This window comes from Nomascus leucogenys, chromosome 22a (assembly GCF_006542625.1).
Source record: "Nomascus leucogenys isolate Asia chromosome 22a, Asia_NLE_v1, whole genome shotgun sequence".
Classification (NCBI taxonomy): domain Eukaryota; kingdom Metazoa; phylum Chordata; class Mammalia; order Primates; family Hylobatidae; genus Nomascus; species Nomascus leucogenys.
This window is the reverse complement of record NC_044402.1, coordinates 75,177,428-75,192,610: the sequence shown is the minus strand read 5'-3', so window position 1 is coordinate 75,192,610 and position 15,183 is coordinate 75,177,428. Positions and strand designations below refer to the sequence as shown.

At 37.4% G+C, this 15,183-nt stretch overlaps 1 protein-coding gene across 2 annotated transcripts in view; it reads left to right on the top strand.

Moving 5' to 3' along the window:
* The window catches only part of CHN1 (chimerin 1), a 210,122-nt gene that overhangs the window by 156,387 nt on the left and 38,552 nt on the right, over positions 1-15,183 (top strand). For both annotated transcript variants that reach the window (XM_030803419.1, XM_030803420.1), the window contains one exon: positions 6,394-6,471. In XM_030803419.1, the coding sequence (XP_030659279.1) occupies positions 6,394-6,471 (78 nt within the window). The remainder of the gene's footprint in view (positions 1-6,393; positions 6,472-15,183) is intronic.

The window sequence follows — 15,183 nt, the reverse complement described above, 5'->3', positions numbered from 1 at the left end:
ATTTGCATTTCTCTGATGATTAGTGATGATGAGCATTTTTTCATATGTTTGTCAGCCATTTATATGTCTTCCTTTGAGAAGTGTTTGTTCATGTCCTTTGCCCATTTTTTATTGGGGTTGTTTTTTGCTTGTTGATTTAAGTTTGTTATAGATTGTTATAGACTTTAGTTATTTGACCTTTGCCGGGTGCATAGTTTGCAAATATTTTCTCCCATTCTGTAAGTTGTCTGTTTACTCTATTGATAGTTTCTTTTGCTGTGCACAAGCTCTTTGGTTGAATTAGGCCCACTTGTCAATTTTTGTTTTTGTTGCAGTTGCTTTTAGGAATTACACAAAAATTCTTTCCCAAAGTTGATACGAAAAAGGGTATTTCCTAGGTTCTCCTCTAGGATTTTTATAGTTTGAGGTCTTTAAATCTTTAATCCATGTTGAGTTAAGTTTTGTATATGGTGAAAGGTAAGGATCCAATTTTCATTCTTCTGCATATGACTAGCCAGTTATCCCAGCACTATTTATTGAATCCTTTTCCCGTTACTTGTTTCTTAGGGAGTCCTTCCTCCATTGCTTATTTTTGTCAGCCTTGTCGAAGATCAGATTGTTTTAAGTGTGAGGCTTTATTTCTTGGTATTCTGCTCTCTTCCATTGGTCTGTGTGTCTGTTTTCGTACCAGTACCTTGCTGTCTTGGTTACTATAGCCTTATAACTTAGTTTGAAGTCAGGTAGTGTGATACCTCCAGCTTTGTTCTTTTTGCTTAGGATTGCTTTGTCTAGCCAGGCTCTTTTTTGGTTCCATATGAATTTTAGAATAGGTTTTTCTAATTCTGGTGAAGAGTGATGTTGGTAATTTGACAGGAATAGTGTTGAATCTATAAATTGCTTTGGGCATTATGGCCATTTTTATGAATTGATTCTTCCAATCTATAAGCATGTGATGTTTTTCCATTTATTTGTGTCATCTTTGATTTCTTTCAGCAATGTTTTGTAGTTCTCCTTGTAGAGATCTTTCACCTCCTTGGTTAGCCATATCCCCAGGTATTTTATTTTCTTTGTGGCTACTTTAAATGGGATTATGTTTTCGTTATTGGTTTTGTTTTGTTTTTTTGAGACAGAATCTCTGTCGCCCAAGCTGGAGTCCTGTGGTGCAATCTCAGCTCACTGCAACCACCACCTCCCAGGTTCAAGTGATTCTCCTGCCTCAGCCTCCCAAGTAGCTGAGGTTACAGGTGCCTACCACCACGCCCGGCTAATTTTTGTATTTTTTTTTTTTAGTAGAGGAAAAAAAAGGGGTTTCATCATGTTGGCCAGGCTGGTCTCAAACTCCTGACCTCAAGTGATCCTACCACCTCAGCCTTCCAAAGTGCTGGGATTACAGGTGTGAGCCACTGTGCCCAGATGGGATTATGTTCTTGATTTGACTCTCAGCATGGACATTATTGGTGTATAGAAATGCTACTGATTTTTGTACATTGATTTTGTAAACTGAAACCTTCCTAAAATCATTTATCAGTTCTGATAGCCTGTTGCCAGAGTCTAATTTAAGGTTTCCTAAATATAGAATCATATTGTCAATGAAGAGAAATAGTTTGACTTCTTCTTTTCCTATTTGGATGCCTTTTATTTCTCTTGTCTGATTGTTCTGTCTAGGACTTCCTCCTTGCCGTTTTTATAGTCCTCCTCTCTGTATTGGAGATAGTATGGACAAAGGTAGAAACAGAGGATTGTGGAATCTGCTCATTCCCCATCCCATTTTCCAGGCCTCATTCAGATGAACCTACAGAATTGATATCTGTGTCAAGATGGGCAGGATCACTGGGTGTGATGGCTCACGCCTATAATCCCAGCACTTTGGGAGGCTGAGGCCAGTGAATCACTTGAGCCCAGGAGTTCCAGACCAGCCTGGGTAACATGGAGAAACTCCATCTCTAGAAAAAAAATACAAGAATTATCTGGGTGTAGTGGCATGTGCCTCTAGTCCCTGCTACTCAGGAGGCTGAGGTGGGAGGGGAGGATCAATGGAGCCCAGGAGGTTGAGGCTGCAGTGAGCTGTGGTCACACCACTTCACTCCAGTCTGGGCAACAGAGTGAGACCTTGTCTCAAAAAAAAAGGATGGGCAGGATCAGGTCCCACAACAGGTCCAAGATTCCCAGTCAAAATAACAAGCTAGATACTGTTAATGTTTCTATCAAGAATGACCTTGTAAGATATGTGCCCAACCAGTTTAGGTTCCCACCCAGTTAAACTATTTCTTCTGTTTTATAGAGCCAGAATATGAGAGGTGCTATATGCCTAACACCTTATGTTTATATACTACTCTCATAAGGTAGCAGAAAGAGCTGTCAGGCTTTGAAGACAAAAGATGGGGATTCTGAACTCAGACCTCCACATCCTGTGTGACCTTGAGCAACTCACTCTGTGAGCCCCAGTTTCCTCATCTATAAAGTGACCATTATGCAACATACTTCCCAGGATGGCTGTGGGAACAATAGATAAGACAGCCTTGGGAAGCATCAACAGTGTTCCTGGATCCTTAACAATACTGAGTATCTCCTTTTCTTGCCACTTTCCACTTCTCTCCTACCCTGCTTCCTCAGCTGGCATACATGTCATTATATGCCTTTTAAAAATTAGGATTAGATCCAGAGTATGGGTAATTGGGTAGAGACAAAACACAATGGGAAGGGCAGTGTTTCCAGGCATGCTTATGTCGTATAGACCTAAAGCAGATTACAGACTCCTTGAGGGCAGGGACCTGTGTCTTATACTTACACTATATACCTACAGCTAATATTGGACTCAGCACCCCTGTAATCCTATCATTTATTGGTTACTCCCTGCAGATAGTCTTTTTTGTATGTCATTTCTTTAAACTTCCCAGTAACCTGTGAGACAGGTATTATTATTCATATTATGTAGATGAGGTAACCAAGAAACAAAGCAGAACTCCCAAGGTCAGTATTCAAACTTCAGTTTCTCTGATTTTAAATCATATTTTCTTCATTATACCACACTGCCCCCCAATAAAAATAGCTGCCTTCATTTGGTTTTATTTTTTAACCAAATATATATTGAACCTTTATTTGTGTAAGCTGCTATGCTAGATTCAAGGTGTGTAGAAATATACATAAAGCCTAATTCTATTTAAACAGCTACACAGATAACTGATATGAGGTAGCATGTGGTAGTCCCATAACTAATGAACCAGTGAAAGACTATGAGGTTCACAAGTGGATGAGATCACTTCTGATTGGTGAAGATTATCAAAGCCATCACGTAGGAGGGTGTGTTTGAATTGAGCCTTGAAGTCTGCATTTCCTACTACATGCTAAACTTGAGATCATAAGATCTTGGTTACTACATTTTTCTTACCATCCATTGCTGCTAGTCTGTCTTACCATCTATTGCTACTCCTCAAAATTGAAAGAAGGTAACTAGAGAAACCACCTTGAATAGAATCAGAGAGAAGACTCCATGGTTTCCTCTCATTTTCTCGTCTGGGTGGATATAGTGTAGTGTTTATGAGCCCAACCCCACCACCTACTAGCTGTGCAACTTTGGAAAGTAAACTGTAGGCCTTAGCTCTCTCAACTATGAAATTAAGATAATTTATGCCTCATAGCGTTTATCTGTGGATTCAGTGGGATTCTATATATAAAGTGCTTAGTTGGGTATCTGGAATATATGTACTCAATAATTAATAAGTGATAGCCATAATTAATAGATTCTATAAGTAGACAGATATCTACTAGAGAATGTAAGCATGAGTGATACACATTTGTCTAGAATGTCAGACTATTGATTATATTGGTTCTGAATTTTAGAGTTAGCAATTTTTGTTATTTACAAGTTCTTCACCAAAATTAATGCAGAAGTGCAGTTACTGCCATGTTGAAGGCATAATAGTGACCAAACCCTTAGCCATTTGAGAGTAGCCAAAGCTGTTTTCATCCTAAGCTGTTGTTTTCTATCTATCTCCTTACTGCCCTAGGTAGCTGCTCAGATTGCAGTTAATCCAGAATTTATTGACTAAATAGAACATTACTCAGGAAATACAGTACAATCTGCAGAGTCTACAGTAGACCTTACCTCTGAATGACAAAATGTTTACTTTTACCCAGCTATAAATTTTCTGGGTAACTATCATATTTTTATGCTTGAATTTTAGTAACTATAGCTATAGAACCAGGAATGATCTATAAAATAGGATGTTGATCAAAAATACTCAAGAAAAAGATGCTACTTTCGTTACATGTGTGATTGTTTTCTTTAACTTAGTAACTTGATATCAAATATTGTTGAAGAAAAAATTTTACTGTCGTTTGGAGCTGTTTTTTCTGATTCCTACTGAGAATTGGTTAAACTTCACTTTAGGCTGTACATGTCTAAAGAGTCGGTTGGCATTTATATTTTTAGTCATCATGTGACAAAATAGGTCCAATCTGAAAAGCAATTTAGGCTAGGCAAGGAGACTTTTTCCATTGCATTTCTTCTTGCAATGGGAGCATTTTTTGTCTCATATTAATTATCTAAGTATATAAACTCATGAAATTGAAACTCCTATGTAAATAAATTTTGCCTTTTATTTACTTAGACATAATTTTAGAAGAATAAAAGGGACTAAAGACTCAAGTAAACAAAAATAATTTAGGGATGTTTAGAAAATCAATCATTTGTTATTTTCAATGTCTAGCATAGCTTAAGAACCACTTCATGCCCTAATTAAACTAGAATATGCACTAGGCGCATACCCCCCATAGATTATGAAATCTGAGATTAAAGTATTTACACTACAAATATACTGAATCCATTTAAATACATAGAATTTTAGATGCTTTAAATACAGTGTAACATTGGCATAATTGGTTTAACTTAATTATTATAGCATGAGAAACAGATAATAGGAGGTACTTAGGGAACCAAAATGGGAAATGTAAGCATCTTGTAGCACCTTAGTGAAAAAATGTAGGTATTGCTCCTAAATCAAGTTGTGCCAAGTCCTCACCTAGCCACCCCGTTTCTACACCAGCAAACAAAAAATATCTGAGTCCTATAAGTAGTTACACTATAATTGAGATCTGTGCAAATAAGGAATTATTCCCAACTGGCTTCCACTATGACCTGGCCTCAAGCTCTCTGAATAAAAAAAAAATGTTGAGACTAGAGAATTAAAATAATGGTTTCTTCTATGTAAGTGTAGCCCACAACGAAATTACTCATAATGCAGAGACAAAACTGACCACTCCAAGCTGTTAGCAATGTAATATGCATGCTCCTTGTTCTGCATGAAAATAGTATGATACCTAGTTAAACTTCTTTTATTTTTCATCAAAATACTCACCAGTTTTTCCTTGTCTTTAATAAAATTGGGTTTTGGTTAGCTAACCTCAGTCCATAATGAGCAAAGGATACAGATTAGCCTTTCATAATTTACCTGGCAGTTGTGCTGCATTATTTATAAAACCTAGTGCTGTATGTGTGTTAATTTTCCTCTGCTTTTAATAGGTTAAAAAAATTCCATTTTGCAATAATGCATGACTCATTCATTTCTCATTACCTTCCCACTGATTTTTTTTTTTTTTTTTTTTTGCCTTGAGCCAGCAAGAAACTTACATGAGAGGAGGGAGAAACAGAGAGACAGAGTGAGTTTAGGAATACAGTACTTAAATACTGTTGCTTGATTTTCATTGGTTATCTCCTTTCTTACGGTGGCCAGTCTAATGCAGCCTTCCTTGTGAAATCCCTCCCTTCCCCCCACCTTCCCTGCTAGGGGCTTCACAGGGTGTCTGTTGCTAGAAACTGATTGCAGGCAGTATGTAGGCATCTTTCATTCAGAATGGACATTAATATCTTGAATAGAGAAGAAAGCTTTTAGAAATGTATCATTTGTCAAAATTGCATGCCTTTTAAAAAGCGATAAAGAGGGATGCTGAGTGTTTTGTATGTTAGCATCGACTCTTTTTATTTCTGTTCAGACTCAAGTTTTTAGAAGCTAGAATATAGATCCCTTTAAGAAAAAAAAGGAAGAAAGAAGAATTTGCTGGTTAGTCGACCTCTGTTTAAGAAGTGCTTCATCCTCCTCCTCCACCTCTCCGTGGTGTTTCTCTGCAGCTCTCTGTAGGTTAGGGTTCTGTGCTGCCTGGCAGAATGCTCATGTGTTAGCTGAATAGATATCATCGACAGACATAGACCACTATAGGTTTTCTTTCCCTGTGAATTCCAAAATGCCATCCAAAGAGTCTTGGTCGGGGAGGAAAACTAATAGGGCTGCAGTTCACAAATCAAAACAAGAGGGCCGTCAGCAAGATTTATTGATAGCAGCCTTGGGAATGAAACTGGGTTCTCCAAAGTCGTCTGTGACAATCTGGCAACCTCTGAAACTCTTTGCTTATTCGCAGTTGACATCACTTGTTAGAAGAGCAACTCTGAAAGAAAACGAGCAAATTCCAAAATATGAAAAGATTCACAATTTCAAGGTAAGAATATTTGCTTTTAGTCTTTTAAGAAATGCACATTACTTGAAATATATAATATTAAAGGAATATCTTATGTCTTTTTAAAACTAGGATGACTTGACTAAAACGTTCTTGCTATTTAAGGAGTGAGATGTTTTCAGCCTGATTTTACTTAAGGAATAGCTGAATAAGGCTAATAGAAATCCAACCCTGTTTTTCTCTAATGCTGTTTTAATATTGTTTTATCAATGTGTACTCTGGTACACTGGTAAAAGTCTTGACTGATATTTAAAAGGTCTCAGTTAATGATGATTTTTGGCATTGTTTTTATTTGTGATACAAATGTGTCTGAATACCTCTGTTGGAGATTTTATGAGAGGATTAGATCTTATCTGTGTTTCTGGTAAAAAGCTTTGGATATAAGAGGCATGTGCTGTTGCATCTGGATTGAGCAGATGGTTTGCATTTCTCATAGTTTCTGTCTTTTCTCCCCTGTTAATGAATTGACCATGATGAAAGGAGGATGGCTACCATGGGACTGTTGATGCTGCTGACACTAGCAGCTTCTCTTCACTTTTTGAGTATTTGCTTTCACCACGTATGTGTATGTGTAGTTTTTAATTATTGTGTTAATGTGGTTTATCAACTGTACTTGAATTTTCTTTCAAGGTGATATGTGTGTTGATTCAAGCTGTATGTAGATCTTGTCTGTATTTATAGCATGATATAAGGCCTTGAATTTCTGTCCTTTGCAATCTAATTCAGAGATTAAACAACGTGAGGTGGTGCATAAGTAGACCCAGTTACATTTAATAGGTAGATGCACTGGCATTTCTATAGTAACTTCCCAATAGTTAGACAACTTTGTGATGTGGTTCTTGAGACGTGAATGTTCTTAGTTTAGACAAAATATCATTAGGTTTTATTTTAGAAAGGGAATAATTTGGTTTCAAAATGTGATAAAGCTGGAAATCGTGATCTTTCATTTATTAATTTATTCAACATTTATTCAGCACCTATGATGCACCAGGCTCTGAACTAGATAATTTCATTCCACATTTGCAATTTATTCTGATTTTTAACACCAGTATTTATTTTACTCAAACACTAAATACCAACACCCGCCCCCCCCCCACCAAACCCATATGCTCTGCATTTTCCATAGTGAGGAATAGGTTTTTGTGATCTTCAGATCACTTTGGGATGAAGGAGAAATTACTTAATAAAATTATGTTTCTTAAATATGTGGGCTATGTAAAAAGTGCTAATATTTTAAAATAAACTAAATAACATTTTCTTCTTCCTCTTTAAACATATTAAGGACCTTACCTTTCAACCAATATCTTGATTTAAAATAAAATAGAGGCAACTTAGTAGATTAAATACCAGATAGAAAAGAGGTATCATATGTGTATCTAGCTTTCACTACATTTTTCATTTAGGAACCTAAGCAATACATGCAAGCTTCTAGGCCTCAGTTTCTTCTTACATGATATGACAGGATTTTTATCAGGAAAATGACCCCAAATAAATCCTTTTGCCAATATGAAGTTATGTCACAAAAGAAGTCTTTAGGTTACTAATAAAGAGGAAATTGTATGTACACTGTTTAGAAATGGCTGAGATCTTAAATATATCTCCAAAGATGTACTCTGATTTGTTCAGCAAAAACAGCAAAAACCTACTAAGAATGCCATTTGAGTGCTAGGTCAAGTTCATTATACATGCTTTTTATCAATATTGATTAAGAGCAACTAGGAGGTCTACTCAAGAATTTGCGCAAACAAACTTTTTGTGGTTGTATCTTCCAGTTGTTTCTCAATGTTAACACATGGCTTTAATGAATAAATTCTACACAGCTGGAAAGTTCTGACTCTGAGATCAACTGTGACTCTTACCTTGGTATCTGAACTGCTTTAAAGATACTTGGGTGTTTTTTTTTTAAGCCTTAAAAAATGGAAAGCTTCTTCCTTCTCTGGAGCTGAAAAATAATGAAAACCAGCTTGGACTTTATGCTCAAGAAAGAGCTCATTTTAGACAGTGAGTTGCATTACATATTATTTAGAGTTGCTAATAAGGTCAGAAATCTCAGAATTGACTCTTTCCATTGAAATTACTGTTATTTAAAAAATGTTTCTGTGGGGTGGCACTATAAAAAATAAGAAAGAAAGGAGGAAAGTCATACTTGACTTCCAAGAACATCCCAGACTCTGTGGCAGGTGCAGTTCTCCCCCACACAGAAGGTCACTGATTGTGATATACACATCTATGTATGTACAGTTCAGAAATTTGTGTGGGGAAAAACCGTAGCATTTCCATGATGATAATCATTCATGTATCCTTGTCATTAACTATTTTTCTATGGTGGTAAAAGTGTATTCTGTATAAGCATGAGCCCACTCACCAAAGCCTCATTTCAAGGTGGTTTTCTTTTTTGCTTCTTGAACTGCCTTGTTATGTAATACTGCTCTGTGGAGCCGAACAGCTGTCAAACCTTATTTCAGGGAGTGAAGCCAAGAATGCCTTCTACCTTTGGTGAAAGCACTCACCAAGGTGAAAGCCAAATAAACCAACTGGACCTAACTTCAGCCTACAGACAGGCGTTTGTTTTTTTGGGTTTGGGGTTTTTTTAGTAGAATAAAAGAGGAAGGTTTCCATTTTGCTATGTTATGTAACACAGTCTCTTTTTTTTTTTTTTTTCTGTTGTTACTTATAAGGATTTGAGAAAGCATCTATCACAAGAAGGATAGTTATATCCCTTAGGGAGGTTATTTTACAGATAAATGTACCAAATCCTCTAAAAACTATTACACAATAAGTTATCTACATCAGTTAGAAAATAACTGTAATTGTCCCCTGGATCAACCTCTTATTTTAAGAACTACCTCATCTTAATACAACATACAACACACACACACACAAAGAGAGAGAGAGAACAAAACAAAACAACCTCTAACATTAAAAATAAAACTCAGGCACCCCTCCAGCAATGATTGTGCCATGCATTCTGAGGCTTTCTGGGTAAGATGATAAATAAGACCCAGCCTTTGCCCTCAGGAGCTTGCTTATTATATGCACCACCTTGGGTCAACTGCTTAATCTCTCTCTACATCAGAAAAATTGAGCTCCCAGTACATGTAGATACATGGTAGCCACTATTTTTGTTACTACAAATACCCCTAAGTGGGTTTTTTTTTTTTTCTGAATCTGTACTGACATTTATACTTAAGGGTTCATCTGAATCCTCTTCTTCCTGTGCAGTTGCAGAGATTATGATGTGATTGAAGACCTTAGCATGATTGTGGGGACTGTGCCTAGTTCTTAGGCAGAGTTAGATGTTACATAAGAATAGCTACATTTGGCCAGGCACAGTGGCTCACGCCTGTAATCCCAGCACTTTGGGAGGCCGAGGTGGGCGGATTGAAAGGTCAGGAGATTGAGAACATCTTAGCCAACATGGGGAAACCCCGTCTCTACTAAAAATACAAAATTAGCTGGGTGTGGTGGCACGTGACTGTAGTCCCAGCTCCTCTGGAGGCTGAGGCAGGAGAATCGCTTGAACCCAGGAGGCAGAGGTTGCAGTGAGCTGAGATCACATCACTGAACTCCAGCCTGGGCAACAAGAGCAAAACTCTGTCTCAAAAATAAATAAATAAATAAATAAATGCTACATTTTTCATGCACTACAGAATGCAGTGAAATCCTCTATATTTATTTAACTGTTAAATGTTTCATTTGGTTTGTTGCTTAATTCAGATAGCTCTATAAAATAAAATCAAGAGCAGATACAATATTATAATAATGACAGAAGCTAGGCTACTTAGGCAAATTAAGTAATTAAAAGAAAACAACATTAAGAATTATTGTGAGTAGATACTAAAAATATGAGTTTAATTTTTTTAAGGTAGTCTTGAATTAGTTGTTGATTTTCATTTCAGGTACTTGCATTCTGCATATAAATGAAAGATATGAGATATTGTATTAATAGATTTAGTGTTGCCAAGATAACAGGCAAACAGTGAATCCTGAAATGTGAATTGATACTGCAATTAAAATAACACTGTAACGTGAACCTTATAATAGTTAATAAAATTACTGATTCAAGACCTCCTAGGAAAAAGAGATCATACTGAACCCCGCAATCCTAGCCAACAGACTGAACACTGTGCTGTCTGATGAACTGAAGGGCGGCAGTGGCCGACACTCTTGCTGAGGGTAGTCTTTCCTTTCCTCCTGAGGACGTGGGCAAATCCAAGCCCCCTTTGGTCTTTATTTGGTTCACATTTATAATAAAATAAATACAAAATGAATGAACAAATAAAAATAATTTTTGGTCTTTATTTGGTTCACATTTATAATCAAATAAATACAAAATGAATGAACAAATAAAAATAATTTTTTTTTTTTTTGAAACGGAGTCTCGCTTTGTCACCCAGGCTGGAGTGCAGTGGTGCGATCTCGGCTCACTGCAAGCTCCGCCTCCCGGGTTCACACCATTCTCCTGCCTCAGCCTCTCCAAGTAGCTGGGACTACAGGCGCCTGCCACCACACTCAGCTAATTTTTTGTATTTTTAGTAGAGACGGGGTTTCACCGTGGTCTCGATCTCCTGACCTTGTGATCTGCCCGCCTCGGCCTCCCAAAGTGCTGGGATTACAAGCGTGAGCCACCATGCCCGGCCATAAAAATAATTTTAATATAAACTGTGAAGTTTTAAACCACACGGTCTAAGGGTTCTCTTACAGCTCTGAAATTCTCGGACTGAATTATAGTGTATTGTGCACCATTAGATTTATTACAAGTATTCCATTTTCCATTAAGATTTTATTGAAGTTCCTATGGAGACAAATTTTCAACATGTTGATTTGAAAAGGAACTAAAATTAACTATATATGAAAGAATATTTAAAACGGTTTATATTAACAGCAGTGAAATGTCATATTCAGAAACAGTGTCTATCACCTCTTTCATATTATCCCCACCAACCCTCACACCACCACCTTGCCTCCCTCCATTCTTCTTTCCCTTTCCCGATGTCTAGTAAAATGCCTGTAACTAGCAGATGCTCAAGAAGCATTTGATAATTGACTAAATGAGTACGCAGTGTGACATAGGGGGGACCTTTGGTTGTTGTTACTTGAAAACCTCTTCTCATGACAGCAGGAAATTAACACAAAAATAGATTCTTCTATTGGTCTTAAGATCTGTATTGTTACAATGTTTTCTTTTAATCAGATTTATGTGAGTTTTAAAAATGAAATAAAACCCAAGATACCATCATGTTATCTGATATTTACTAGAGAATCTGTGTACATATTTTGAATGCTCAGGAATTTGAATAGTGTTTTGAATTAATGGTATTATAAATGAAGGTAAATGCAATATTACAAAATGGAAATGACAATCTAGAATGCTTCATTATGCTTCTGCAATAATGTCTCTCATCATTGCCTCTTGTGTGGATATGAACAAGGAGTGTCCAACATAAACATTTTAAAGGAATAATGTGAATTATTCCTTTAAATAATTTTACTTGGAAATTTAAATAATTTTAAATAATTTCTTACTTGGAATTTCTCCAAGAAAGAAATTAAGTGGAATTATATGTATTTCTGTTATACACATGCACACACACACACTCTTTCTCCAGTTCTCAATGTGGGCCACTTGCAAGAGAAGACAAAAATAGCGCAGATCAGTATGTAGCATAGGTTCTATCTGCCTAAGGCAATCGGACATGTAGAGGACTGATGAAGAGAAACTAGGAAATTGGTCAGAATCATCTTTAAAGTCCCTGTAAATATTGTATTTCTGTTGCTGCCTATTATAGTACATATCTGATGCTGTAGAAGCCAAAAATGACAGCCACTGCTCCGCTTTCCACTTCTGCCAATGCTGCTGGTGAGGAGGACCACAGAACTTGTGCACTGCCCCTCAGCACTGCGGCCCTCTCAACCTCACCCTGCCTGGCCCTTATGGTTTGTCATGCTGGCTGGGGAACTGGTATGACACCCTGAGTGCAAGTCATTCAGATCCTTAAGGTTATCAGAAAGGTTACTACCTGCCACTAATAATCCAAAAAGAAACATTTCACAAAGTTCTTGTTGGTTTGCACATAGTTGCATATACTTCTTTGTAGCTATCTTATGAGACTAGAGAATTTAAATTGCTATACTTAAGAGAAACCCATATTATTCTCACAGACCATGGCCCTTTATTCTGGAAATGTTTTATAATCTGTCTTTATTCCCCAAGTTCCAAATTTGGCATCTATTATACTGCCTCACTGATACAAATTACTTATCAGTATGTTTTTCATCTCTTCCATTCAAGCTTTCTACTATATCATCTTTTTTTAATGTTTTAAATGAGGAAGACATATTTTGGAAACACCTTCCTTTCTAGCCTCTTGTTCCATGTCTATGTGGGCCCTGAAAAGATTGGTTCTTTCAATATATGTATGAAAAGTTGCTGTTGAACATACTAACTCAAATCTTTTCAAAGAAAAATCCCTGAACAGTGTTGAAACATCTTGCCCACAGCATTCGCTAATCTAAAATAAGACTCTCCAGGCTTTCCTAGCATGCATGTGCTCCATTTCCCCCTTGCTCATCCCTCAAGTATTTATCAAGCAGCTGTTGTGTGCAGACCACTCTGTTAAACATGGGAGGAGACACAGTAATATGTAATATACGGTCCTTGACTGCTGGATATATGCAAACTGACTGAAAAGAAAGCAAATGTCAATATAATGAGAATGATGAGAAGGTCATAGGAAGGGTTTGGGGCCAGGCACAGTGGCTCATGCCTGTAATCCCCACATTTTGGGAGGCCAAGTCAGGAGGATCACTTGAGCCCAGGAGTTTAAGACCGGCCTGGGCAACATAGAGAGAACTTGTCTTTACAAAAAATTTAAAACATTAGCTGGGTATGATATTGTGCACCTGTGGTTCCAGCTACTTAGGAGGCTGAGGTGAGAAGATCACTTGAGCCAGGAGATAGAGGTTGCAGTGAGCTGTGAATACACCACTGCACTCCAGCCTGGGAGACAGAGCAGGACCCCATCTCAGGAAAAAAAAAAAAAAAAGAATGATTTTATGCATAAACACTGGCAAAATACCTTTAATTTTATGTGCCACATATGTATAATAATGTTATATTCGTCATGGTTCAATATTTCATATGCAAATATAAATGACATCTCTGCCTGAAACAGAATGACAGTCAGAAGTGAGTATGCAGAGTATAATTCTACAGAGGGTAGTTTAAACTTTGGGGAGAGATTTTTTTTTTGTGATAAGAACATGTCACATGAGATCTACCCTCTTAAATATTTAAGTAAGGCCAGCTGCAGTGGCTTATGCCTGTAATCCCAGCACTTTGAGAGGCTGAGATAGGCAGATCACTTGAGCCTAGGAGTTTGAGACCAGCCTAGGCAACATGGCGAAACTGTTTCTATCAAAAATACAAAACTTAGCTGGGCGTGGTGGCACATGCCTGTGGTCCTAGCTACTCAAAAGGCTGAGGTGAGAGGATCACTGGGGTCCAGGAAATCGAGGCTGCTGTGAGCTGTGATTGTGCCACTGCAATACGGCCTGGACGATAGAGCAAGACCCTATGTCAAAAAAAAAAAAAAATCTTTAAGTGCACAACACAGTATTGTTAAGTAAAGGCATAATGTTGCTCACAAGGTTCTAGAAGGTACTAATCTATTATGACTGAAACTTGATATGCATTGAACAGCAGCTCCCCATTTCTCCCTCTACCATCCCAGCAACCACTCTCTATTCTATGAGTTTGATCATTATAGATACCTCATATAAGTGGAATCATGCAGTATTTGTCCTTCTGTGACTGACTTATTTCACTTAACATCATGTCCTCCAGGTTCATCTCATGGGGTCATATATGGCAGGATTTCCTTTATTAAGGCTGAATAAAGATTCTATTGTACATATATACCATACGTTAAGGATATAAATGCATAGGAAAAACATGCAATTTTTAAAAGTCACCTCTTACAGTTAATAACAATGTATTCTTGAAAATCTCTCTGAGAGTAGCTTTTAAGTGTTCTCACTACAAAAAATATGTGAGGTAATGCTTACATTAATTAGCTCAATTTAGCCATTTCACAATGTATTTGCATTTCAAAACATGCGGAGTAAATATAATTTTTATTTGTCAATTAAAAATGAAATAATTTTTTTAAGTCACTTCTAAAATTTTTTATTGTTGTTGTTGTTGTTGCTTTTTGAGACAGAGTCTCTGTTGCCGAGGCTGGAGTGCAGTGGCACGATCTCAGCTCACTGCAACCTCCACCTCCTGGGTTCAAGCAATTCTCCTGTCTCAGCCTCCCTAGTAGCTGGGATTACAGGTGCCTGCCACCACACACACGTTTTTGTGTTTTTAGTAGAGATGGGGTTTCGTCATGTTGGTCAGGCTGGTCTCGAACTCCTGACCTCAGGTGATCTGCCCACCTCAGCCTCCCAAAGTGCTGGGATTATAGGCATGAGCCACTGCACCTGGCCTGTAAAATTCTTAATACTTCAGTTTACATGTTCATACAACAGTGCAACCTTCAGGAGTTGGTTTTTCCCCCATTTGAGACATGTTGGAACTGTAAAGCCCCTTCTCCTAATCTCTTCTATCTTATATTCACTCACCCCTTCCAGATTTAACTGAGGATTGGGTCTTAATTCTCTTTTGCTTATTTTGTAAGTTAATAGGAGAAA